We start from the raw sequence: 25,466 nt of genomic DNA, 5'->3' as shown, positions 1-25,466 counted from the left end.
TGTGAGCTTCACAAAAGATGCGCTTTCTTTTGCAAAACATTCGAGCCTTAATTAGATTTCTTGCTCGTAAAGTTTGATCACGCAGTTTACCTCAGATAACATTTGCTGTGTCAGTGCCACATAGTTTCACTGCAACGGCTCATAAACGTTTGCCACCGTGAAAGCATCGCTGTCTGGCTGTCTGGCTGGTAATTGTCGAAGTGGTATGAGCCTTCGGATAGAAGATGAAGAAGCGCAGGTACCTTGAGAAGGGAGAAAAGGACAACGAAGTTGGAATAAGCTCAGACAAGATGGACACAGCCACTCAGGACAACAAGATGAACGCCTGTTCCACAGCAAAGCTTTAAGTCTATTGTGTTACTAGAAACGCTACAATTGTCACATCCACCTGAAGAAATATATTAAAAATGATAATTTTTTTCCTTCCACCCACACTGAGAAAATGCAATTAATGCAGTGCGTTCGTATATTACCTGCGAACATCTCGCCCCTGTCAAGGGAAGGAAAAGAATTAATAAGAGGCACAGGTTATGCCTTGCGCATGTTTGGTGTAAACGGTATAGCTGACAGAAACGCGTTCGCAACTCACAAGCATGCTCAGGTTGTTCTAGCAGGTGCATAAACTCATTCGAGTGCGCTCTGCAGGGTTCAAGAGACTTCCCAGCCTCCAGTGAACACCTTCATGTGGGCGATCGTGACTCTGCCTGGAGCAGTTCTGGCGCTTGTAACGTGCACCACCGTCATTTGGCTCCTCTACGTAAGGCCTCAGTAAGTGTACCTCTTGTGTGCACCAACCCCTCAGCTGAAACGGAAACAGCCGCAGCGGCGACGTATTTTCGTACGTCAATCTCGCGATTCCGATGCGAACGCGTTTCACCTCGCGGAGGCCGCGCAGCAACCTCAGGTGGCGTGCGTGCATCGGGGTTTCTAGGTGGCATATATATATATATATATATATATATATATATATATATCTGTGTTTGTGTGTGTGTGTGTTTTATCAGCATCCTAGTTTGTGTCCACTGTAGGGCGAAGGCCTCTCCCCGCGATCTCCAATTTCCCCTGTCCTGCGCCAGCCAATTCCGACTGGCGCCCGCGAATTTCCTCATTTTGTCGCCCCACTTAGTCTTCTGCCGTCCTCGACTGCGTTTCCCTTCTCTTGGCACCCATTCTGTAACCCTAATGGTACACCGGTTATTCAACCTACGCATTACATGACCTTCCCAGTCCAATTTTTTTCTCGTAATGCCAATTATAATATCGGCTATACCCGTTTGCTCTCTGATCCAAGCCGCTCTCTTTTTAACGCGACAGCGTTAAGGAGCTCGTGTCACAGAAAAGCCGATGTCGTCGGTGTCGGTGTCGGCGGCGTTGGCCGTGAGCGGAAAATCCCGGCAGGCAATTCATAAATAAAAACTTCCAGGATGGGCTGCGTGGGAACCGAACCACGGTCTCCGGAGTGTGAGGCGGAGACGCTAGCACTCAGCCATGAGTTATTTTTTGTCTTTATTGCCGGCTTTGACATACACAACCAATACACAAAAAAGCAAACATGTCAACTAGGATTTTGCTGGCACAACATATTAAATTTGTTTTCAATGCGGCAAGCTTATCTAGCATGTCAATCCATGTTGGCTGTTCAGGGAGTGCCTGATGGACATCCCTGAACCGTACTACAGATTCAATGAAGTGATCACGTATAGGTCGCGAATTGACATCAGCATTGTTGAACTGCGTTCTAGCTTTCCACAAACTGTGGAGGCCCTGCAGCATTATAACGTCATACGGAAAAGCCTCCGTTTCTACCGGTAAGAATCTTATTCCATATGGATCTAAAGGTAACTCTTTCTTTAAAGTCCTTTGTAGCACATCCCAGAAAAAGATGGGGTCCCAGCAATCTAGAAACGCATGCTCTATCGTTTCAGGTTTCTTGCACAAGAAGCAGTTAATGGACCACGGGACAAAAATACCCCTGTTATACATCCATTCAGCCATGAGTTCGAGCGTTCAAAGTTGGACAAAAACGCCTCTGGTGAATGCGGTGTTGCCTTACAAACGTGCCGTAGAAAGCTATACTGCTGTGTATATCGGTAATTATGAGCATGTAAATTACAGAAGTCGCAGTTAAACGCGTAGCGAAGTACCTTTCCGCTACATTTCTTTTGCGCTTTTCGCACACGCAGATCCATCTTGCGGCAAACACAGAAGACCCCGTCCTCTCAATGTACGGCGCTGCCCCGACAGGTGGCGCGCCACGCGCGCATTGCATTGGGGCTGCGCGGGGACCGGTAGAAGGCGCGTCGCGGCCCCGACTCCCTCTCCCCTGACGACGCTTCGCCGTGCTCCCTCACGGGTTGCAGAATCAAGCGTCCTTCCTTTCTTTAGATCACTATCTATCTATCTCTCTGCCCTTGCCGATCACGACGTTTGGCTGGCGTAGATCGTTTCCCCCTCCGAGCTTGCTCCGTGCCTCCGAGGCACCGAGTTCTTTGGTTCGTTCCGCTTGCTCAGGCGCACGCACGGAGGAAGGGGCGCACGTTTCGTTGCCGCGCCGAACGCTGTGTTGCTCGACGCTCACCGCGTGACTGGTGGGGGCACAGCTCGATGCGGGGCGCCTCGTAAGTGATCGCTGCGCCGTAGCACATTGTCTTACACACCTTGGCGGATCGACGGGACCGCTGTTGCATTCCACTCTTGAAGGCGAAGCTTAAGCGTCCTCCAATTTTTGTCTCTTCAAATTATGCTTAGCATTCTTGGTTCCACCGCTCTTTGCAATATATATATATATATATATATATATATATATATATATATATATATATATATATATATATATATATATATATATATTGTGAGCATTATTTTACCCCTTCATCTTCTTCATCTGTATATATTCATCATCATGGCCCGCGTCATCGTCTTCAGCGCGCGACCTGCGAAATAAACCTTTGAGGCTTAACAGCTGTCTCGCAAGTGGTGGATGCTGCTTTCGATCCCTTGATTCTCTACACCTTAGAGTTTCCCTGGAGCTTCGTTCAGGCCGCCGCTTGCTCCGCCTTTCCGCCAGGATGCACCAAGAAGATTTTCCAGGAGCCTCCGGCGTGACCGTCTCTGCCCCACCCGGCCTTTCCTTCATGGACCGTCAGCACGGGACAGCGCGGTCCCACCACGTTCGCTGGCCTTCGTAGTGACGGCCTCCCAGGCCTCAACGCGTCAAAGACTTGCGTAGCTTTCTTGGCCTAGCTTCGTATTTTCGGCGCTTCATACGTAACTTTGCCACCATTGCGGCACCGCTCCATCAACTCTTCCCTTCTGGAACTCCCTACGTATGGTCGGACGAATGCCAAGCTGCTTTTGACGCCCTCCAGCGTGCCCGCACGTCCAACCCTGTGCTTTGTGATTTCGACAACCTCCGCACCCACTCTTCTACGTACTGACGCCAGCGGACACGGTATCGGCGCTGTTCTTCTGCAACGTCAGCAAAATTCTGAAGAACGTGTGGTTGCATACGCAAGTCGCACGCTAACAGCTGCAGAGAAAAATGATACGATTACCGAGCAAGAGTGTCTCGCCGTTGTTTGGTCCGTGCAAAAATTTCGGCCTTACCTGCACGGCCGCCCCTTTACGGTCGTTACTGATCACCACGCCTTGTGCTGGTTGGCAACACTAAAGAATTTAACGGGACGTCTTGGCCGTCGGATACTTCGTTTACAAGAATACGACTTCGACGTCACCTACAAGTCTAGAGAGAAACACCAGGATGCGATGCTCTCTCTCGTTGTCCCCTACCACCGTCTTCAAACGCTGCTTGCTTACTACCTTCCGTGAGGAAACCGCAGGGTGCGTCGCCTGCATTCCCTTCGCTCGCAGCTCTCGACCGGCTCCCTTCCAGCCATTCTCATACGTTTGCCTCTAGCCAACGTAATGACTCCTACTGCCACTCCGTTATGGAGCGTATTCGCTGATCATCTCGCCCACTTAAGCTCGGCTCCGTCGGCAGTTGAAGAACTTCAAGATCGAAAATTCGACATTATACCGGTACGTGTTTCCTCCCCAAGGACACGGTTGGGTTCCGGTCATTCCCCGATCACTTCGGGCCCAGATATTGGAGACCTTTCACGACGATCCCACTGCCGGTCACTTTGGTTTCCATAAAACCTATAAGCGAATTCGCAGCCGCTTCTCTTGGCCTGGACTTGCAACCAGCGTAGCGAAATACGTGGCTTCCTGTTCGCTTTGCCAACGCTGCAAACGACTGACCTCACCTGCGGCTGCACTGCTCCAACCTGTCCCATGTCCTGAAGCTCCTTTCGCAGTCGTTGATAACGACCTCTATGGACCGCTACCCTTAACCACTGGCGGTAAACGATCGATCGTCACAGCTGTAGACCACTTCACACGGTACGCTGAAACAGCCGCACTATCTTCGGGATCCGCAGAGGAGGTTGCAGCCTTTTTCTTGGAAGCCATCTTTTTACGGCACAGAGCCCCACGTGTCCTTTTGAGTGACCGCGGCAGGACCTTTCTCTCCAAACTTCTCGACGATGTTCTCCGTGCGTCCAATACTATCCACAAAACGACTTCCAGCTACCATCCTCAAAGTAATGGTCTCACAGAGCGCTTTCATCGCACGCTGTCCGATATAATATCTATGTACATCAACCCTGACCACACAAATTGGGATGTCATTCTACCATTTGTCGCTTTCGCATGCAACACGGCCGTCCAACTCTCCCTTTTTCGTTGTGTGTGGCCGCCAACCGATCACTACCTTCGATGTTTCTTTCTTCGGTGTCCCCGTGCCTTCGTCCACATCAGTGTGTGAGCAGTTCGTTTCGCGCATTGCCGGGTGTCGCCAACGTGCCCGCCTCAACACCGAAGCCAGTCAACAAGACCGCAAAATTCGCTATGATGCCTCTCACCGTGTCGTTTCCTTCCACCCTGGAGACGAAGGGTTACTGTGGACCTCAGTTCGCGCTCCTGGATTGTGCGAGAAATTTCAGTCCCTTTTTATCGGGCCCTACATTGTTCGGGAACCGACTTCGCCAGTCAACTATCGTGTCACTCCAGTTGTTCCGCCTTTGGACGGCCGCTACCGTGCCACCGAGATTGTGCATGTTTCGCGTTTGAAGCCTTTCATACGGCGTTTCCCGCCATAACCAGCGTAACCAGTGGCCAGGTTGGCCGCTTCCACGCGCGGGGGAAATTATGTGAGCATTATGTTACCCCTTCATCTTCTTCATCTGTAGATATTCATCATCATGACCAGCGTCATCGTCTTCAGCGCGCGACCTGCGAAATAAACCGTTGAGGCTTAACAGCTCTCTTGCAAAATTATATATATATATATATATATATATATATATATATAGTGCAAAAGACGGTGGTCTGCTCCAGCCCAGTGGCGTACTATTTAGCCACTCATTTTAGCGGTGTTGGCGGTTGCTCGAAGTGCACCTGGAGGGGGGCGGAGGGGGGGGGGGTCCCTTCTTCGTTTTATGTAGTTACTGTTGTCACAAGACTCCCGCCATAATAAAAATACTGTGAATTCTTGTTAACGGTCATCTCACTCATTTGTTCTAATAAGTTTTCCTGCTCGTAAAGAATTCTGGGAATCCAGTTCATCAAGCTTCCGATATATCCATAATTTATTGCGCTAAGCTGTTTACGCAACCAATTGTGAAGATTGGTTTTCGACGTATTATGGGGAAAACAAACACAATGTCATTGTTAATATGAGAGAGTACTCATCATGGTGCCATAATAGACGTTATTTTAGACTAGTAATCGCTCTGGGTGGAGTGCAAAATTATTGCATACGCGACGGAGTGTAGCTAGTTGTTATGATTATTTTATTTTTGCACAATAAATAAAGTTCATGCAATTCAATGGAAATAATCATTATTCTGCGCTTACTGTAAGACATACTATTAGGGCGAACGTTACACGTATATAGGAGAACATCAATCTAAAACGCGAAGACGAATGAAAGCATGGCTGCATTGCTATCGCCTGAATAATTAAACAGTGGCAAAACAACATTAATCGAATCAAGCCCATTGAACAAAGTCGTATGCAGTCAAAAAGACCATGGTAACATTTCTTGCAAAAAAAAATTGCAAACGCAAGATCACTTCAAAGTCTCAAATCCAAAGTACAGCATGTGGCAGCGACATATTCATAGAACATTCCTCCCACTTCAGTATTTGCCACAAACACTGCAGAATCAGCATCTTGGCAGCGTAAAGAAAATTCCTCTCCACTCCTGAACTCGACAGCATAATTACAACAGTGATTATGCATCTCACTGAGAGCAGCTCGGTGAACGAAACACACGTGTAATTGTAGCTGCGCCACTCCACTCTCCACCAGAAATTCGACATGTATATCAAATTTGATTGAACTTTAAAGGGTACGCGAACATCACGAGAACAGTGCAAACCATCGCTGACCCGCGCCCAAAAGACATAGATATGCCCTTCGTCAAAATTGGCAATTAGAGAGGCCATGCCAAAATACTTAGACAAAGCAGCTTTATTGCAAATAAGAATATAAAAATGTCAATTCCCGTATGCTGGACTGCGTAGAAACAATATTAAAACAAAAGTAATGACCAGAGAACTAGAATGTCAGCTTGATAGATTTAGTCAGTTCTATAAAAAAAGTTTGTTTGAAACGGCGAAAGGCAAGCTATAGCATTGCAACACAAATTCCAAAGTCCGTCGTCCAGGATTTTCGTTGGCGAAGCGATTGATAACTTTTTCACAGTTAGTGGGGATGTCTCTGTACATTCGTAGCAAGGCCAGGCCGGGCAGGCGGGCTTCACTCATCTATGATCGCAGTCATGTTTAAGCGACGGGGTGTGGAGAATGACCTTTACGCGCTGGCAACGCTGACAGGAAAATTCCATAGTAGTTAGTTAGCTTAATATGCTCATCCTAGTTAGCTCCTCTCTGGTCAGCTTATTGGTAGCATCGTCTTATTTCTACATATTGTGCCAGCGGATGACAGGAAAGGACAACTGCAAATGTATTGGATATATATATATATATATATATATATATATATATATATATATATATATATATATATATATATATATATATATCCTATTCTGTCATCATCGCTCGTCACCATTAGGATCGGCAACGACCAAAGGACCAGTCCGTAGTCTCTACGGCCTACAGACTGGTCCGATAATGACTGCGTTCTACAGGACCAGCGATGAATATTCCTTGCGCGTCGGACTTCACGCACAAGAATCCTTTCCTGTCCTGACCTGTAGCCCCGTACATGGCTTGGTAGGCGGTGTTGCAGAAGATAAAAACCCTCGGTTAACCGCTTGCTAAGTTTCTGTCACAGTTTCCGCTTCTAGAGCAATTTAAACGGCATATGTTAGCAGTATGATATGGCCAGAATCATTCCAAAAAGTCTTCTTGCATGCTTTTTTCGCAGTGAACCGCCATCCTTGTCACCCGAGAACGTGGCGGTCATCAGATCGGCTCAAGAGAGAAGCGCAGTCAGGGGAAAGTCAAAGTAAGAAATATGCCAAAGTTCAGGGTTCTGAACTGCTAGCTGATGACTGCTTCTCTTACGGATAAGTCTATTGATGGGCGCACACCTCCACATCTCTTAAGCTACAGAATGGTGCATCTGTGTGTTTCTGTAGGCAGCAGTCACATGCTGCAGCCAACTGCAACCGTAACAGTTGTGCTGCTCTTGAAGTGGCTTTTGTACATATTTGTGTTTTTCATACATGCCGCCGGTTTGCTTCAGTTTTGAGTCGTTTTCTAATGTTTGTATTTATTGTATTCTGCGCATTATATATTTTGTGAATGAATGCTATGCTCGTAAGTCTACGCATCGCTGACCAGTTGCGCTCGCTGGCAACTATTGTCCAGGCGGCCGGGCATTAGATTACAAATTGTCACTGGACTTGTTGATGTCATTGTAGTCACGTTTCTGTATTAAAAATGCACAAATGTTCGGTTTCTAGTAGAAGCAATTGTGTGCGCGTGTGTTGTTGTTAAATAGTTTCCCGCAAAACTGGCAAGGCATACGCGCTTACGTTTCACTTTGGTGGTGTAGCTGCTCACGTTATCGTTGTTATATCGGACGCCTTCAGTTTCAGTATTACATTGCTTACGTAATTTCTTCCAAAAATTATGAAAGGTGACGTAATTACGTCATTCTGATTGTTCAAGAAAAGCTCTCGGTATTTTTAGCTGGCAAGATAATTGTGGTTTGATGAGCAACGGGTGCCACAACGTTAAAGGTCTGGCACTATCATAACTGGCGCGAAACCTGACGTCATAGCGGCAGCGATGTTCGCTTTAGGGCCTTTCTTGGTGTCTGACGTGTAGCGTTGTTGTATTCGCAGAGGTGTGGAGTTCGCATGCGCCACGTACCTGGCCATCATTACGCTGTCGTACGCGCCTTCACTCGTGCTCGGCCTCGAACAGAGGTAAGCCACCATGCATTCTTAAGTTGATTGTCCCCGCTCTTGGTTCAAAAAATATATATGTAGTAAGTACGGAGCTATCTATGATGTAATAATGCGCCATGGTGCAACCAATAATATAATTTTAACATTATTGGTTGGACGTTAACTCTAGTTAAGCTTGAATTTACTTAGTGCAGATTGCGCTTATTGTGCTTATGGTAAACTCTGAGCGACCCGATTGACGCCAAGCACTTCACGCCATCAAGCGGCAATGGTAGGATCATGGTGATTGGTTGTTCATGGGATCAAGGTTGGCGACCTTGTAGTTTTCTCAAGTTAGTCTAATAAATTTGTTTTCATTTCCAAATGCTTAGCAAAAGCGTACCTCGTTATGCGTACCAAGTGTCGCCTAAACATATTGAGAAGTGTTGTAATTGTAACCTTTTATCTCTATCTAGTTTATTACTTTCGGCGAGGAACGTGTAAAAAAATAACTGATCCAAATAAGGCGTTCAGAACTTCTGTTGTTCAATAAGTGGCCTTTTCACTGAACAAAAGGAATTACATTAACATCGTAATTCCCTTCAAGGTAAGTTTTTTTCAACATTGACATCCCTAATTATAGACAATTTAGCAAGAATACCTTTTATGTTAGTAAAGTCAACTTAATGCAACATAATTGTTTGGTACCGTAGATGCATTAGAGAACTTACGTAAAGTTGGCCAAAATATTGCGCTGGAACATTTTGGTATAGTTGCGGACATAACGTTCCTTTTGTACGCAAGAACACTGTTCAGCAGAAATCACGTGTAAGTGTTCAATTGTGAACCACCGAGCCCAAACTTTGATCATCAGAGACATATATAACTTTCTACATCGTTTACCAGTCATTGCTTTGGATCGCTTTTGACGAACTGAGCGAGACACCAGCGATCTTCGTAAGTCTCGTCCTCATGAGCGAGGCTCGGCCCCGCGTCAACAACGTTGACACGGAATCTGCGCTTTCTTCTTCGCATTTTATGGGAAACGACGAGGCATCCCTGTCTTCTGAGTATTGCATGCGAACACGAAAACTCTGTTTGTATTACGAAGTTTAGAGAATTTGAACTAATAGGAACAAAATCGCCTATGCTCAGGCAGGCGCACTCCCGCCAGCAGTAATGTCATTTTTTTCAGCGGATGTTCAAAAATCCGGAAAGCTAGAATCTGTTATAAAGCCACAAATATCAATTGTAAAAGCAAAAAAGAAAAAAAAACGTTTCTTGCCACGTTCCTAGCTCTTTTCAAGCAGCAGTTGTGCCCCATCACTAAGAAGCCATGCCAATTTTTATAGCAGGAAGGTATAAATCTGGCGCCACGCTTAAAGCACTTCTAATGGTAGTTCCGGCATGAAATTTGTAGGATATATTCTTTAGTATATGAAACATTTTCAGTAGCGGAAATTGGAAACACGCTTTTCGGATAGTACTTGCCTACCATCCCCCCTTAATAATTTCACGCGTACATCGTGTTGCTTTTTACAGGCGACTATTTTTCACCGAATGGTCACTTATCAAACTATTGCTCGGCACATAACCTGCCTATATTGTATTTGAAAGTTATTGAATGTTGTAGCTGATTTCATAGCGAAACATTTTCTCTAGTCGGACGGCGCGCGTGACATTTTCGTACATTGTGAAATGTACTCGAGCACCAGCGATCCCTCTGAAATAGCGCAGGGCACTATTGGCTGTGCACGCCTTATCTGATTAGACAAAATTTTTTGCACTACAATCAGCGACAACATTCCAGAAGTATCGGAAACAGTATGCGCTTCTTTACCAAGTAATGCGTTGACAACAGTGATAACCCGGCAAGAAACTGTGACTGGCGAAAAGCAGAACAATGTGTGCGTGACAATAATTATTCTTAAAGGACGGTTAACGACATTCAGAAGTACAACTGAAGTGAATAACAAACTACAAGTGACTTGTAAAATTACAAACTAAGGCTTTGTGAATACCACACTCTATCATGACCAAAGCAATGTCGGAGATTTTGATATTATGCGAGAGCACTAATCATGCAATGTCATTCGTCTTGGACGACTAAGATTTCTGTGAGGGAAGCTTACCCTATTTATGTTTTACTCATGCTGATACAGCGTCGAGGCGAATTCCACGCACACATCCAAAGAATGCAATACTATAGTAACAGCTGTTGTGCCACTCTTATGGTTATCAAGAAACGTACGTTTAGTATCCATGCTTGGGCAGGACTCTGCGTGGTCCATTGTGACGGAAGCCTTTCACGTAGTATTCAAGAATTATAACATTCCCTTACATCTCATGCTAATTTTGAATACTAAAGTCAGTTTCCTCAAGAGGAAAGACGTCTAGCGCGCTTACATGAAAGAGCGAGCACCATGGTGAAACTTCAGGCGCCTGAATACTGTCAGTTATTTCTGTAGCTTTAACCAACACTAAACAATTGCGGAACTACTTTGCAGGAACATGGCCACAATTAGTAGATGACCGGGGTAGTTGGAGAAGTATCGGAGAGGCCTTTGCCCTGCAGTGGGCGTAACCAGGATTATTATTATTATTATTATTATTATTATTATTATTATTATTATTATTATTATTATTATTATTATTATTATTATTATTATTATTATTATTATTATTATTATTATTATTATTATTATTATTATTATTATTATTATTATTATTATTATAAAACTAGTGCGGAAAAAGCTAGAAGCTGACTGGAAGTACAAAATGTGATCTTTCATGAGAGGGCGAAGTCTTTCTTTCAGGATTTCTGGCAGTGAAGGATACGAAATTTTTTTTCATGGGATTAACACCCAACTTATTTAGCCTCCATGAGTTATTCCAAGAAGGTGTACTTTATCCTGTCCAGCAGACGCTTACCCACCCCCGAGAGTACGCCCAGAAACAAAAGACTATAAATTTAAAGATAATGAATGCGACGAAGCAGCAAATTCATCACATGGACTGATTCCTAATTGACTCATGCAGGATGAGCTCTAAAGGCACTGCTACTTTTTTTTACCATGGCGTCCACGTGAACATGTCACGCTGTAAGCTGTTCTAATCACATTAATTTATGCATCAAGCTTACGAGATCGTAGCTGACTTATGCAGTTGGGCGCATACCGTAATTTGTGGAAGCAAATCACAAGCGCTTCATGTGGTTTTCATCAGGCGAAATCTTGGTTAAGCAAACACTCGGAATATATTACATTCCATTTTTCAACTACAGAACACGGCTGAACAGCTCAATTCACGGCAGCCAAAATTCGGGACAGAAATGTCCTCGTGTTTTCGGGACAACGACTGGTTTTCGTGCCCAGGATGGCTGTGGTGGGCGCATTGGCTTCCATGATGCTAGCGACGAGTGTCCTGACATCTTGCATTCGAGCCGCCTTTGAGTTTCTGCGCCACGTCTGGGAGACCCTGCCCTGGGGAATTCTGATCCTACTAGGAGCGACTCAGGCGGCCTCGAGGCTGCTACAGGTATGTTGAGCGTGGCATTCTAGGTACAGGGCGATACCTACGCTCTTCCAGCATGCTATGAGTACTTTATGGTGCCAAACGATGGCTATTCACCTATTAGAGCTGTTTTCACCGAGCAACTCCGCTGCACAGACGCCCAATGTTTTTCGTTTTTAGCTGCTCGCCGTGAGATCGAACTGAAGGTATATCGGTGCATCAGTGTGGATACGTGGTCTACTTATGGCGCACGGCAACGTTGACGGCTGCGCTTCACTTTCATCAGTTTATGCCAATTTTCGAACGATGAAACGCTTCGAATGCGGTGAGGTAGAAATACATGCTCCCTTCGGTCAGAAGATTTGTTTTCTACGCGAGAAGCGCGGAACCAACGTGTTACACGGGATAGGAACCCATACTCTCAGGCAGCCGAGAACTGGCACTTACTCATACAATTTCGGTTTTTTACAAGTCGTTTATAGTGCTTTTTGTGCATGTCAGCATTATATTCTGTCGTAATCACCTTAAGCATGGCAAAATAGTTATTCCGCTGTCCCATCATAAACACATTCCACAATGACAGTCATGTAACTACACGGCTAATTTCGTTTGTATTACACGATAGCTCCAGAAGCTTAATTATATTGTTTTAGGGTGGACAATTTTCACACCACCGTATTGGAGTTCCGCAACTCTGCCGCGACCACTTGATTTGTTTAGAACGTTATGAAACGGCTTGCGTTATTCGCTGGAACTGGTGAGCCACTACAATTTTTTTTTTTTTGTGGCCAACGACGGGTGCGATATATAACGTACGTAGCATTCATCAAGAACAATGAATGACCTTATTAGAGCACAAAGAAGACAGTATGCGTGGCTCTATGCTTCTCCTCGTCTACGAAAAAGAGAAGCTATGATGGCTGATCTACTACCACGGAGCAAACATGCTTTACAAGAGATACGTTCGTAGAAAACTGCAGGCAAGCAGATGACGTGAGGAGCAATATATACCAACTTTGTCCCGCAGGACCACTACGGGCGGCGAGTTCATCCGATCTAGCGTCGAATAACTTCATAGACACACATTTTGCCGAACGTTAAGCTTGGATCTGATTAGCATAGTGAATACAGAGGGTGCAAACTTATGTATGGCACTGCAGAAAGCTTTATCTTCCGGCTGATCAACCGATCCATTGAGCGCTCATTGCGTGCATGTCTAGGAATGCTACAAGGGAAGTCCGGTTTACAAATTACTGTCTGAGATGCCAAATCTGCATGCCAAATGTGGAGACAGCTGTAGCACTCTATAATGAATTTCACTCGAAACTATAGCAAATGTGTATTGCTTCTTAAACACAACTTGGGCACCATTTCGAGCACTTGAATAAATATGGTGCGCGAACAGCGGATCAAAAAATTCATAAGCCTTCTGTAACTCAATTACAGCTAACAAGGCAGGTGCATGTGATCCGAATGAAAACGCCGCTGTTGGCATTACACAGGAGTAAACAGCCTTGCCAGATCATAATTGGCACGGCGATAGGGGTGACGTTTCAGCACTGCTGCCAGACCATGCAGTTCATGTGAGGCCGTTGGGCACATTAATGGCAGAGCATTTTCGGCAAAGTAAAAGCTATCAATTTTTACGGGCTGTGGTGCGAGCGCACCGGACCCTTAACAGTCGTATGCGCAAGGATACATAAGTATTGCGCACGAATAAGTAAATTACATGGCTGCTTCGGACTGGCTGCTAAAATACTGAAGTAGCTCATGAGGAGAATGATTGGGCCGATAAAACATTAGATAGTAGCAGGCCAAACGTTATGCGGGGCCCACACACTTTTGGAAACATTGTTGTACGAAGCATTCTGCCGGTAGTTGGGTAGAGGACAGCATCATTTGTATTTATTAAATATGCTACCAGATCACAGAGACATGTCTGTTTGAGCCAAGCGCACGTGTTTTACGCCACATAATATCAGAGAACTGCAACGACGATGCCATGACGAGTGACTTATTGTGCTCCGGCTAAAAATGGTACATTCTCTGTTTTCTTCTGTTCCGACCCGGGCGGATGCCAAATATATTGATGTTAGTAAAACTGGCCAATAACGAGCACGCTACAATATCATGATGTAAGAAGGGGTAAGATTGTAATTCATTCATACCATGAATGAACCTCTGCCCTCGTGGCTAGAGCATCAGGTTATTGAGCTGCGAGACCATAGCTCAAAGCCCACCATTTGACACGGAATTAATTTATTCAGCGGAAGCCTCTCTAAGACCTTAAACTACACCTACTTGGCTTGGCTGCCAGCACCCATAGACTGGGGGAAAGCGCAAAGAACAACTTCGCTTTCATAAATCTTGCCCACAGTGTCGTGTCAAACGATAAAGACGGTCAACAAAATTTTGAGGGATCCAGTGCAGATGTCAGCATTACGCGTGAACGTAATCTTTTTATACACATACGCTAAAGGCTCATTCAGGGGGGTTAGAGTAAAAGAAATATCTAGTCGCAAGCAGCAACACTTATACGAATCGACATGCAATGAACGTCGGCATATACAAAGAAAAACAAAGCAGTAAACATTGAAATTTGAACACGACTATTATGGGTAGGTCAAAGAACTATTCAACTTTCGTACAAATTTGTCATGGTTTGTTAGGAAGACAACGCCATGTGGTAAATTATTCGAATGACGCTAAACAACAAATAATGGTGAGTAATTCAGAAGGTTAGTACGCGTGCACTGACCATAAACACTATAATTGCGATCAAGGCACATAAAAATGCGGTGAGCGCTCCATATGTATAAGATGTTTTGAATTACAAGTAATTGTCATGAAGTCTGTGTAAGTTAGATAACACTGTAAACAGCTGGGAAGAAGTTTGGGCGTGTTGGTGGGATACATTCAGACTGGGATACATAGCGCAAAAAATAACACAGAAACAAGCAGAACACAGGACGAGCGCTAAGCGCTCGTCCTGTGTTCTGCTTGTCCCTGTGTCATTTCTTGCGCTATGTATCCCAGTCTGAATGTAAACAGCCTTCGTTTCTCAAGTGCTTTAAGGTTAAGCGATGCTTCGATATCCGTCATACGGGAATGAAGTGAGTAATTTCTTGTTGTCAATCGGCCAGCTTAATTCTGAAATGACTCTAGTTTAATAATTAAGTACATCTTCTGCGGGTGTCAAATGAATGACGCATATGCTATTTTTGAGCGAAGTAGAGAAGTATGCGCAGAAGTTTAGTCTGTCAGTTAGCTTGATGTGAGTGACGTCTTACGAATCGGGGTGCTTTGGATGCTTTATATAGTTATTGTGCCTAGGTGGGAATTACGTGTTAGGTCGGCAGAAAAATGCACGCCTAAGCATTTTAACGAAGAATCGTACTCAATGGGCATCGTATTAATGCATAAGAAATGCGCAGGAGCTTAGCAGCAGTCGTAAGCGTTATGAGTTTGGTCTTAGAAGCGTTAATTTTCATCTGTCATTGATCATACTAAATGGTAATGCTGTCTAGGTTTCCTTGGAAAGTGGTACTGTCACCGCTGTTAGTTACCTGTCTATAAATTACACAGTCGTCAGCAAATAATCGAGTACTATATGTGTGATTTTAGTTAAGTCGTTATTGTTAATAAGAAACATAATCTGACGAGGTGCTGAGCCTAGCGGTACCTGTATTTAACTAGGGATAATGAAGAACATTCAATTACAGAAACAAACTGATAGCGGTTACATAAAAATTAGTTATCCAGTTGGCAATGCTGTGGTTTATGTTAAGACTGTCTAGGTTCATCCTCAAATAGGAGGGACGGACCTTATGAAATGCCTTGGCGAAATCGATAAATATTGCATCAATTAGTAAAGATGCATCAGCAGCAAGATGTGTCTTGCAAACCATGTTGGTTTGCAAGAAAAAAAGTTGTTGTCAGTCTAATACTTCATTATGGCACATGATATGATGTCTTCAAGTAATTTTCACGGTATACTGGTTATAGAAACAGGTTAGAGAAATTGCCAGATTTGAATACCGGAGTCATACTAACAATTTTTCAATAGTCGGGTATGCACCCTGTGTCAATATATTGTTGAAAAATAGCTGCGAACCTCTGTGATATGATATGTTTTGTTATTTTGAACAATTTATGGCATACACCGTCTGGACCAGGTTATGAGTTATTTGTGAGGCGGTCAATATTTAATTCGATTCGGTCATGCGTGGTCACCATGCCACTCATGCCGGCATCAATAGTTTCAAACTTTAAAATCAGAGGGAATGGGCTTTTCCTAAGCTAACACAGAACTAAAAATAAGTTTAACTCTTCTGCAGCCTCCTATTGCGATAAAGGGTCACCGTCCTTAGCTAAATTACTAGAATTTCCAGAGGAAACTCTAGGAATAACGGCTTTCCAAAACATATTATTATATTTGGTTAGTTAGCAGTGCAGGTAAATATTTAAAAAAATCATCTTCACCTGTTTCTGTTTCTTTATTCACATGCTTGCTGGCTCGCTTGCTTCCGGTACTGTTCCCAATCGCCATCAGAGTCCGACAGCTTTGCTTTCGCATAAAAGCGTTTCTTTTTGTTGAGGCGTCGCTTTACGGGCGACGTGAACCATTTGCTATGGGCTGATGACGTGATTGTGATTTAGGAATGTACTGATCCTTTAGTTGAAGGAGCTTCTCATGGACCATGCGGCAGTTTTGGTAGTATTACGATCCCGGTACGTGGTTAAGAAGTGCTCTGCGAAGGATGACAAATTGAAAACAAGTTGCACAATGTCTGCCCGTTTGTAGTCATATGTAATTGTTTTTCGTTTTTCTGGCTTCTCAACCTTCCGCATAATTTTATGGTACAAAACATTATGGTCACTGCGAGCAAGCGAGCCAGCAAGTTGTGGGAATACGGGAGGCTGTCCGTTTTATGAGAACGCAGACACCTCATAAATGGACGATATTGTGCGATGCCAAATCAGCGCTACAGGTGCTAAAATGTTTTTTTAAAAAAGGACCATACTACCTGCTCGTGCTGGAAATCGTCGAACTTCATCACAGTGCCGAGTTAAGTGGCCACGTGATCATCTTTCAATGGGTGCCTAGTCATTGTGGTGTTTTTGGCAATGAACTCGCTGACAGTGAGGCAAGATCGGCGTCCTCTTCCTTTGATGAAGTACGGATTGCCTACTCGCGACCTGACACCAACTCCATGATCAAGGCACTCATGCAGGACCTTACAAAAGCTTACAGAGCCCACTATGACAACATTCACAGACGTCTACACATGATTGACCCAGACGGTAAATTCTGTTTGCCCCCGAAGCTTACACGGAGCAAAACATCATTGCTACACAGGATTCGGCTCGGCGTTGCTTTCACCCGTCGCTACGCGCACCTCATCGGCCAATCGAACAGCCCTGATTGTGATCACTGCCAGACGCCTGAAACACTGAAACACCTACTGTGCGACTGCCCAGCATATATGCTGGAGCGAAGGTGTTAGACAGTTTCTTAGCCAGCGTTGGCAGGAAACCACTGTCGGAGGAAGCTATCCTCGGCCCATGGCCTGACACTGCAACTTCAATACGTGCAACAAAAGTATTGTTGAAGTTTCTGCAGGACACCAAGCTCGACGAGCGGCTCGAGCAAGGCAACCGTCTCATGTACATAAGCACTCACCACTTCTCTTATCATCACAATCCATCCAAGTACTTTCACTCCCCTTTTCTCTTCCCCAGTGCAGAGTAGCAGACTAGAGCGCACTAGCTCAGGTCGACCTCTCTGCCTTTCCTATCAATAAATCCAATTCAATATGGTCACTGATACATTACAGTCCTTCAACGCACACATTGTCAGGCTAAGTAGCAAAAACAAATCCAGAAAGAATTTCCACGTCTAGGGAGAGAAACCATTTCAGTCAAGTTAAACAAGAAAATTTTATTAAAAATTCCGTACATTAATTTCTTCTTATACCGCCAACGTATGTGCGGGTCCGGCAGTTTATTGTTTAGGGTAAATAATATCACCGGCTTATATTACCGGCAGTGGTGGATCATTGCATTGCTCGTTCAAATCACCGACAAATTGAATAGCAGCATCTGGTGCACGATAGCACACGCGGGCGATACAAGAAACAGCCGGTGACAATTTCAATATAATCCACATAAAGTCAAAGTGTGTATACGTATCAAAGAATTGTGCCTGAGAATTACTTTTTTTTACAGCAGTCATGACGACGCCGTCACACTGATCCATTCCGTCCTTCCTAAAGGTGTTGAAATCAGTGGATAGCGTGAGCGCACTATCCAGGTCATCAGGGGTAAACCGCGTCTCTGTACCGAGGACTAAGTCGGCGCTACAGCACTCGATGAACGTGCAGAGTATGTCTTCTTTAGTAACGATACTTCGCAAATAGGACGCAATGATTGACAGTCGCGCGCCATAATTTTTGCGTCATTCAGTTCTGCCACGTGGTTTGTGACCTCGTAGGTAAGCTACCACGGTGTCGTTCGCACACTCCTCGGTGTCACCGAGGGGAAGTTTATCAAAAATCAGCTGATACTTTTCTCCTGCCTTTCGTTCAACTTTTGCAAAATCGCGCACTTTCTTTCCTATTATCTAATTTCTGGCCGGAACGTTCCCTATCCCAACTCGAGTTGATACCAATTTTTGTAGCTTGTGGGCGCTTCTCAACATTCCGCTCTTGTCCTTAAAATTCACATATTTCCCGACAATCGCGCGTACGTGGTCACATGTTTCTCCACCTATACCCTGTGAGCCCGCTCCATTTTGCCTGGTCAAATGCCAATATCCTCCTTTGCAGATTCACATATTAATTTTTACGGTGTCGTTCCATTGTTCTGCCGGTTGTTCAGAATACCGTTAAAAACTAGGTCACTCGTTCGCCTTCTACGAGCCGTCAGGACGCAAGGTTTTGCCTACCTTTATTTTTCTTTTGTGCTGGTATTCTTTCGCAGACCCACGGTATTCCAAACGAGGTGTTTGAGTCTGTGTCCGTGGTGTCCTGGGAGGAGCGCAGCGTGCTGGAGGTGCAAGCCATGCTGGCGTTCGCTGCGTCGGTCCTGGCTGAGACCACCGACAAGCAGGTCATCGTCGACATCATGGCGCCCATGGTGCTAAGCATTGTAAGCTTCTGCGCTAAAAAACTGAGCGTGGTGGTTCATCTAATTTGGCGTTGTACTGTGTTTATTTCTGTTCGATGCGGATACCGTGCACATGAAAGTGTAGGCATACGTATGCACTCGAATGGCCGCAAGAATAAACAGGGCAAGGAAAAAACCAGGTGGTACACCCGGGAGCAAAAGTATACGAACCGTGGATTGCGTGATAAGGCCGATTTTTTCCTCTGTCTGTGAGCGCCACTTGGAATTGAGGACTGCAGTCCAAGCTTGGCATTGTGAACTTTCCCGTGTACTCCTGGATTTCAGTTTATGCTTGTGAATTGCAAAGAGATTTAGTTTTTTCGGCAGCCCTGTGGTCCGCATACTTTTGCCCACAAGTGTACATGAATGAAGGGTACCGAACGATTTCTGCGTTTCCGGCCTTCCTTTATGTTTCGCAAATTGAATGTGACCGCTGCCGAACACAGGACTGCTTAGTTCACTCTCAGAACTTTTACCTAGCTGACAATTGTATTTCTGGATTTTTGCGCGCCATAACCACGATATGATTGAGGCATGCTGTAGTGGCGGACTCCAGAATAATTTCCACTGCCTGGGGTTCTTCAGCGTGCATCCAACTCACGGCACACGGGCGTTTCTGCACTTCTCTCCCCCCCCCCCCCCATCGAAATGCGGCTGCCGCATCCGATATTTGATCCCGCGCCATGAAGCTCTGCCGCCTAACGCGAATTATAATTTGCGCAACAACTGTTTGTGGCGCATTCAAGTCCTCCTAACATGGGTTCTCGTGCGCTTTCAAGGGAGCAAATTAATTTTCCTGCGCCTAAGCATAATCTAAGTACACGATTTGAAAAATTCCAAACGGGAGGAAAGTAGAAGGGTAGTTAGTCCGGTCCTGCGTGGATTACTCCTGTAATTATCGTGACGTCAATGGTGCAGCTAATCCTGAATATCTGCAGAAAGATGTCAGTGATGTACTGACATGGTAAAATTCACGGCCCATGAATTTTAGTCCAACTTGCTTCGTTTTTCCTATAATATTTCTTATCTTCACTCTAATATTAATCTGATGGACGGTATACCGCTGCCTCTGCATATTAATGCAAATATTTACGCGAACTACTCTCAAACATTTCTCCTGCAGCGCTCACTTTCAGTTTTTGACAGCGAAATCCAGCCGAAAACTAAATCTCTTACCAAGCAACTTTCCGCATGCGCCCTTCAATCTGAAACAAGCTCTATGTACCGCTTCTGTGCGCTCAGTACTTCAGTGCTCACGTGATGCTTGGGATCTGGCAATAAAATCACGCAGATTTGCTAGAGCACGTACAGAAACGATCAGCTCAGTTTTTCCCGGGAAGTGACGACTTCACAAAAAAAAAAAAATCTTCCCGTGTAGACCTTTTCATTGGGCGAGGAGGAAAGGGCGCGTGACGGGCCATTCCTCCTCTCTGTCTTGTGCGAGCCAGCGCGGCGCTCATTGAACGTGTTGCCGTCGCAAGCAGCAGGACAGGCTGTAGATTTTTTGGCTCTCTATACGTGAAATTTACGCAATGTCAGTTAATACAAGGTCGTCAAAGAAACACTGTGTACCCTGTTGGTGCAGCGGTAAATACAGCACGCGGCAATTTCTCTTGGTTGCGCAAAGATTCGACGTGCAACATCAGCCGCGGAGTGTGTATATGTTGTGAACTATTTTGGTTCTATCGGATTTCACTTGACGAAGAGAACCGGTGCCCGTGAATTGCCAGCGTGAATTGCAGAACCTTCTGACTGCCGTAGGCACTAAAACATGAGTGCTTGTGTACGACCAACCCCAAACATTTAAGCGCCAGACGCTATGAAACATTTGCGTCAGCCACCGGCATCGTTCTTGCGCATTTCAAGTCTAGTGACCTTGAAATCGCTAGCTGCGTCTAGGTTAACCTTCTGTGTGAGGCAGATGCCGTTGCTCAACACAGCGATCACTACGGTTGGTAATCCAGCATTATATATATTGCAACTGCCCTGACGAAGAGAGTTCGCCTCTCAAAACTGTTGGCATAAAGCAAATTTTCGTTTACGATAGCACATCCACTGTGCCCTCATTTCTTCAAGTGACAACTGGCCCATTGATCTTACCTTCTCCTTATATATGTGTACACCTGACATATGTGTATATGTGTATACCTTGCCACGTGATCGGCTTCCCAGACTACACACACATACACACCTTTTTACAATTTGACAATCGTAATGCTAACAAACTAAAAAAGCACTGGCTAACGTCAGAATACGACCTGGCATGATATGTCACATGTTAGAACCATACGCTACATATAACAAACAGATCTACAGAGTGTTTTTTGTTTCAGCTACATCAAATTTTGTTGCACCGGAAGGTTACCTACGGCAGATGCCACAATTCTAACCCTTGATCTAAATTACTCGATAAGGCGACCTTTACTTCTACGAGAAATAAAATTGTTCAATTGAATAACTAACGTAAATACGCTAATTGTATTTTTAATTAATGACCTTATGCCGCATATTTCAATCTGCGAACTGTAGCCGCTGAGTTCGCACGGCGTATCCACTCGCAATCAATTCTCTTGACAGAACCAGTTCCGAGATATTAATTTTCGCCCAAGGTAGCATGCCGAATGCCTATATATGGCGCCACTGCCTACGCAGTATGGTGACACCCATGAAAAGAAAAGGGTCTTATAGTAAAGGCTCTCAAATGGCCCATGCTCTTACAGAGGGAAATGTCCCCGTCTTTCACTATTTTACAATAAATTTGTTTTAATAAACCCGGAATGAATAGCAAGGAAACCTCAAATATACCATTTACGTGTAGAGACGGGTACACCATGTCCTGAAGGTTAATCAGTATAACTGCGTTATCAGTTACATGTTTTCCCCCGTACAGCAAAAGAATGGAATTGATTAGCAGAATGCACTGTCTTTATGCCACCTTTTTGTTGTTTTCTTACGCAGAAGAAGGGAGAGTTTTGGTGGTGTCGAGCTAGCGCAGTGAAAATAGATAACCGAATGTGGAGAACGACGTCGTCGTTTCCAACTGGTTTGTTTACTCTTTCTTAGCTTGCGGTGGCTCGTCGATGATCGCAGCGGCGTGCTACGGGGGATAAAAATTATGCCGCCAAAACGGATATGTATTCCGTACACGTCACTTTCACATGATAACATTCCACGGCTTTCGTGAGGTCGCGTGATAGAAAGACGAACTAGGCGTGGCCCAAAAACATTTTAAACAATCGCCGAATGCTAATGGTGACGAAAGCGTAAAATAATACAAAATAACCTCTCTTTTTTTCCTTTTCTTCAGGCCTAATCATGCATGACAAGTGCATACGTACACGTCGTCCTGAGATGGCGAGTTATTGCAGTTTTCGTGATGTCTCGTGTATGGGGTGTTGCCCCCAAAATGTTTGACCAATGGCGCAACGCTAACGAATAAAACTGAACAGAAGCAGATTAGTATAGCTTTACGTTACGGTGCTCTGGTCTACGGCAGTTGACGAGGGTAGTCTGCGACCGCTGCCGCGATAAGCGCCAAAGGTGGGTGGCCGCCGAAAGGGCAAATCAGCGAGAGGCCGAAGTTGCACATGGACTTCCTTAGACGTTATTGCGGGTGAACGGTGATGTGACCAAGAGCTGCGAGTCCCAAACAATAGGCTCAGAGTTCTATTATTTCTCCCTGTGTGTGTGTGTGCGTGTGTGTGTGTGTGTGTGTGTGTGTGTGTGTGTGTGTGTGTGTGTGTGTGTGTGTGTGTGTGTGTGTGTGTGCGCGTGTGTGTGTGTGTGTGTGTGTGTGTGTGTGCGTGCGTGCGTGCGTGCGTGCGTGCGTGTGTGTGTGTGTGTGTGTTGTGTGTGTGTGTGTGTGTGTGTGTGTGTGTGTGTGTGTGTGTGTGTGTGTGTGTGTGTGTGTGTGTGTGTGTGTGTGTGTGTGTGTGTGTGTGTGTGTGTGTGTGTGTGTGTGTGTGTGTGTGTGTGTGTGTGTGTGTGTGTGTGTGTGTGTGTGTGTGTGTGTGTGTGTGTGTGTGTGTGTGTGCCCTTTGGTGCCGCTGCAATTTTCTCCGTCGTTGCAGGCCGAGCTGAAGCAGATGTACCCGGCTTACTACGCTATCCCAGTTATAGTGGGCGCCTCCAGCAACTTTATCATGCCTGCGTCGGTGCCACTCGCCATATTGCACGAGCTTTCGAGGGTGTCCTTCTGGAAGCTGGTGGGTAACAAGGACAACTAGCTAGTCGAAACTGCGCAGTCATAACAACACGTGTTTAAAATTCTGCTAATTAGGAGAGTCTCGATAAACACAATATGGCAGAGCAATCACTTCTGGCGAATTGCAACGTTCTGACAGCATAACGACAACCAAAGGACACCCGAGGCCAGATTGAGTGTTTGTAAGGACTGGCTGCGATATAAGTCAGCTGCTCCCGTTAACATTTACGTCAACCGGATCAGACAGTGTCTGTTCTTACGGATCGGTCTAGCGTAAAACCTGCGTTGTGAAAACGCCCCGAAGGCCCGTATTCACAAAACTTCTCTTATGAAGCAGAACTTCCTGATTATTAGCTAGCGTTCTGCCACTCACCGCTTGTGATGGCGATTGGTGGAATATCTACACAATCGTCACGACAATGAGCATGCGTAAGACACTTACATAAGTTTTTCTTTTTTCGTGGTTGCGCGCCTTGGAGCTCGTATTTACAAAGTTTAATTCCTCACATGCAGTTTGTGCAGATCGTAAAGCTGTGTATCGTACAGTTATTTGAGTCATCCTTTGTGTGGTAATCTTTCTTCCTCAGTTCCTCCTGGGTATGTTCGCCAAGATTGTGGTTATGAGCATGGTCATTGTGGCCGTCAACGTGGTGGAGAGGGCCGGCTTCCTCGGTGGCCAGACGCCTGCTCAATGACACGGCTCCCTCCGGGGCACTGGAAATTGTTTTATTCAGTTTGTGCTTTATTTTTGGCGTATAGCTTAGTTGTATCACACGTTAGGCGAGGAGGCCCCTCCTGTGGCGTTGACATAGATACACAACTATTTAGTCCCTTTGTTCCGTCGTTTCGCCTGAAAGAACTTTTACAAGACTGCAGTTTTTTTTCGTCGATGTTGATGGATGTATTGAACGTTGTTTGGCGTCGTAACCCACAGGCGCTTGTTGCCAAACCAGTGCCCGAACAAGTTAGAGATGAAACGCCTCGCTTATATCCTTCACAGTTGTCGGGATATTGCCTTGAACTGAAGGTTTTTTACAGCGATGACTTGCCAGAATACGCGCTTTTTTTCTAAAGAACGAACTGACGCATGCACATTTTGCTGCGTATAACAGTTTCTATAGGCGCCGCGTCATTTTTTGAAGTAGAACTGCATTTTGATTTACGCATAAAGCGAACGTTATGCTACTTAATCGAGAGTTCAGTGCCCGAATGTTTGCATAGAAGCTTCATTCACTGACTACCGTTGACATGGACACACCGACCAGAAAAGACTTTTGTGACGGGTGTGTTGCAGCGTGAAGTCATGTTTTACTTGCAATGGAGATAAAGCTGGCCGAGCATGAATTGGTCCCGTAAATAGGGCGACGTTAATAAATGCGCAATCGTCTATAATTTCTCCATCTGATTGTTTTAATTTGAGCACGTGTGCGTCAAACCATGTATATGAGCATAGATCTGCTTTATTTGCTGTGCTTTTTTTACCGCTCGCAGTTTCCTCTCTTGCTGCCCTGCCTCACTTGCGAAAGACTGCCGTCACAGGCGGTTCTTACTTGCATTCGTACGACTGAGAAACTAAGACGCCACTTTCAGCAGCAGATTTTCAAAGTCCTTCCAAAGGTATCCTTAAGCTCTGCCATACATGCACGTGATTCGTACGCCAGCTTCCGCGTATACAGTGTTTGTAGCGGACGGCACGCAAGTGCCCCATGCGTGCAGTGGCAGCCGAATAAAGCCTTCTCTTTGCGTTTCCGTCAAAAATAGAAATTGAATGTATAGCGTCACCACGAGCTTTGTGGCGGACGCTACTCAGTTTGGCCGGCTGACGATCGTGTCAAGTTTTTCACTCAACATGCACCAGTTGCAACCAATTCTGGCCAACGTGTTCCGCGTCTAGAATCCTCGTTGTGCATATACCGTGCAGGCGAGGACATTTCTTCGAGTCAAGGTGATGTACGCCGATGTGAAAATTCCAGAGTGCCGCGCACACTGCATACTGATGGAAGATATGTATGCAATGCGTCCAGCTAACGTTGCACATTCAAATAGCTCATCCTAACAGGTACGCGCCCACGAGCTTACGATTCTGGTCACGTTAATGGCGCTCTTGTTGAATCGATGCAGCCATTTCTAAGGCTTCGTAAGCTTTTTACAGCAAAG

At 45.2% G+C, this 25,466-nt stretch overlaps 1 protein-coding gene across 1 annotated transcript in view; it reads left to right on the top strand.

Moving 5' to 3' along the window:
* LOC142574662 (uncharacterized) overlaps positions 1 to 24,122 on the top strand; it is a 66,783-nt gene extending 42,661 nt beyond the window's left edge. The window contains exons 14-20 of the mRNA XM_075683698.1: positions 646 to 768; positions 7,456 to 7,536; positions 8,381 to 8,464; positions 11,800 to 11,962; positions 18,920 to 19,087; positions 23,176 to 23,310; positions 23,897 to 24,122. Of these exons, the coding sequence (XP_075539813.1) occupies positions 646 to 768; positions 7,456 to 7,536; positions 8,381 to 8,464; positions 11,800 to 11,962; positions 18,920 to 19,087; positions 23,176 to 23,310; positions 23,897 to 24,004 (862 nt within the window). The 3' untranslated portion in view covers positions 24,005 to 24,122. The remainder of the gene's footprint in view (positions 1 to 645; positions 769 to 7,455; positions 7,537 to 8,380; positions 8,465 to 11,799; positions 11,963 to 18,919; positions 19,088 to 23,175; positions 23,311 to 23,896) is intronic.
* The last annotated feature ends 1,344 nt before the right edge of the window (positions 24,123 to 25,466 follow it).

Source organism: Dermacentor variabilis, chromosome 3 (genome assembly GCF_050947875.1).
Source record: "Dermacentor variabilis isolate Ectoservices chromosome 3, ASM5094787v1, whole genome shotgun sequence".
NCBI classification, from domain to species: domain Eukaryota; kingdom Metazoa; phylum Arthropoda; class Arachnida; order Ixodida; family Ixodidae; genus Dermacentor; species Dermacentor variabilis.
The sequence above is the reverse complement of the archived record's forward strand: the minus strand, read 5'-3'. Positions and strand labels throughout refer to the sequence as shown.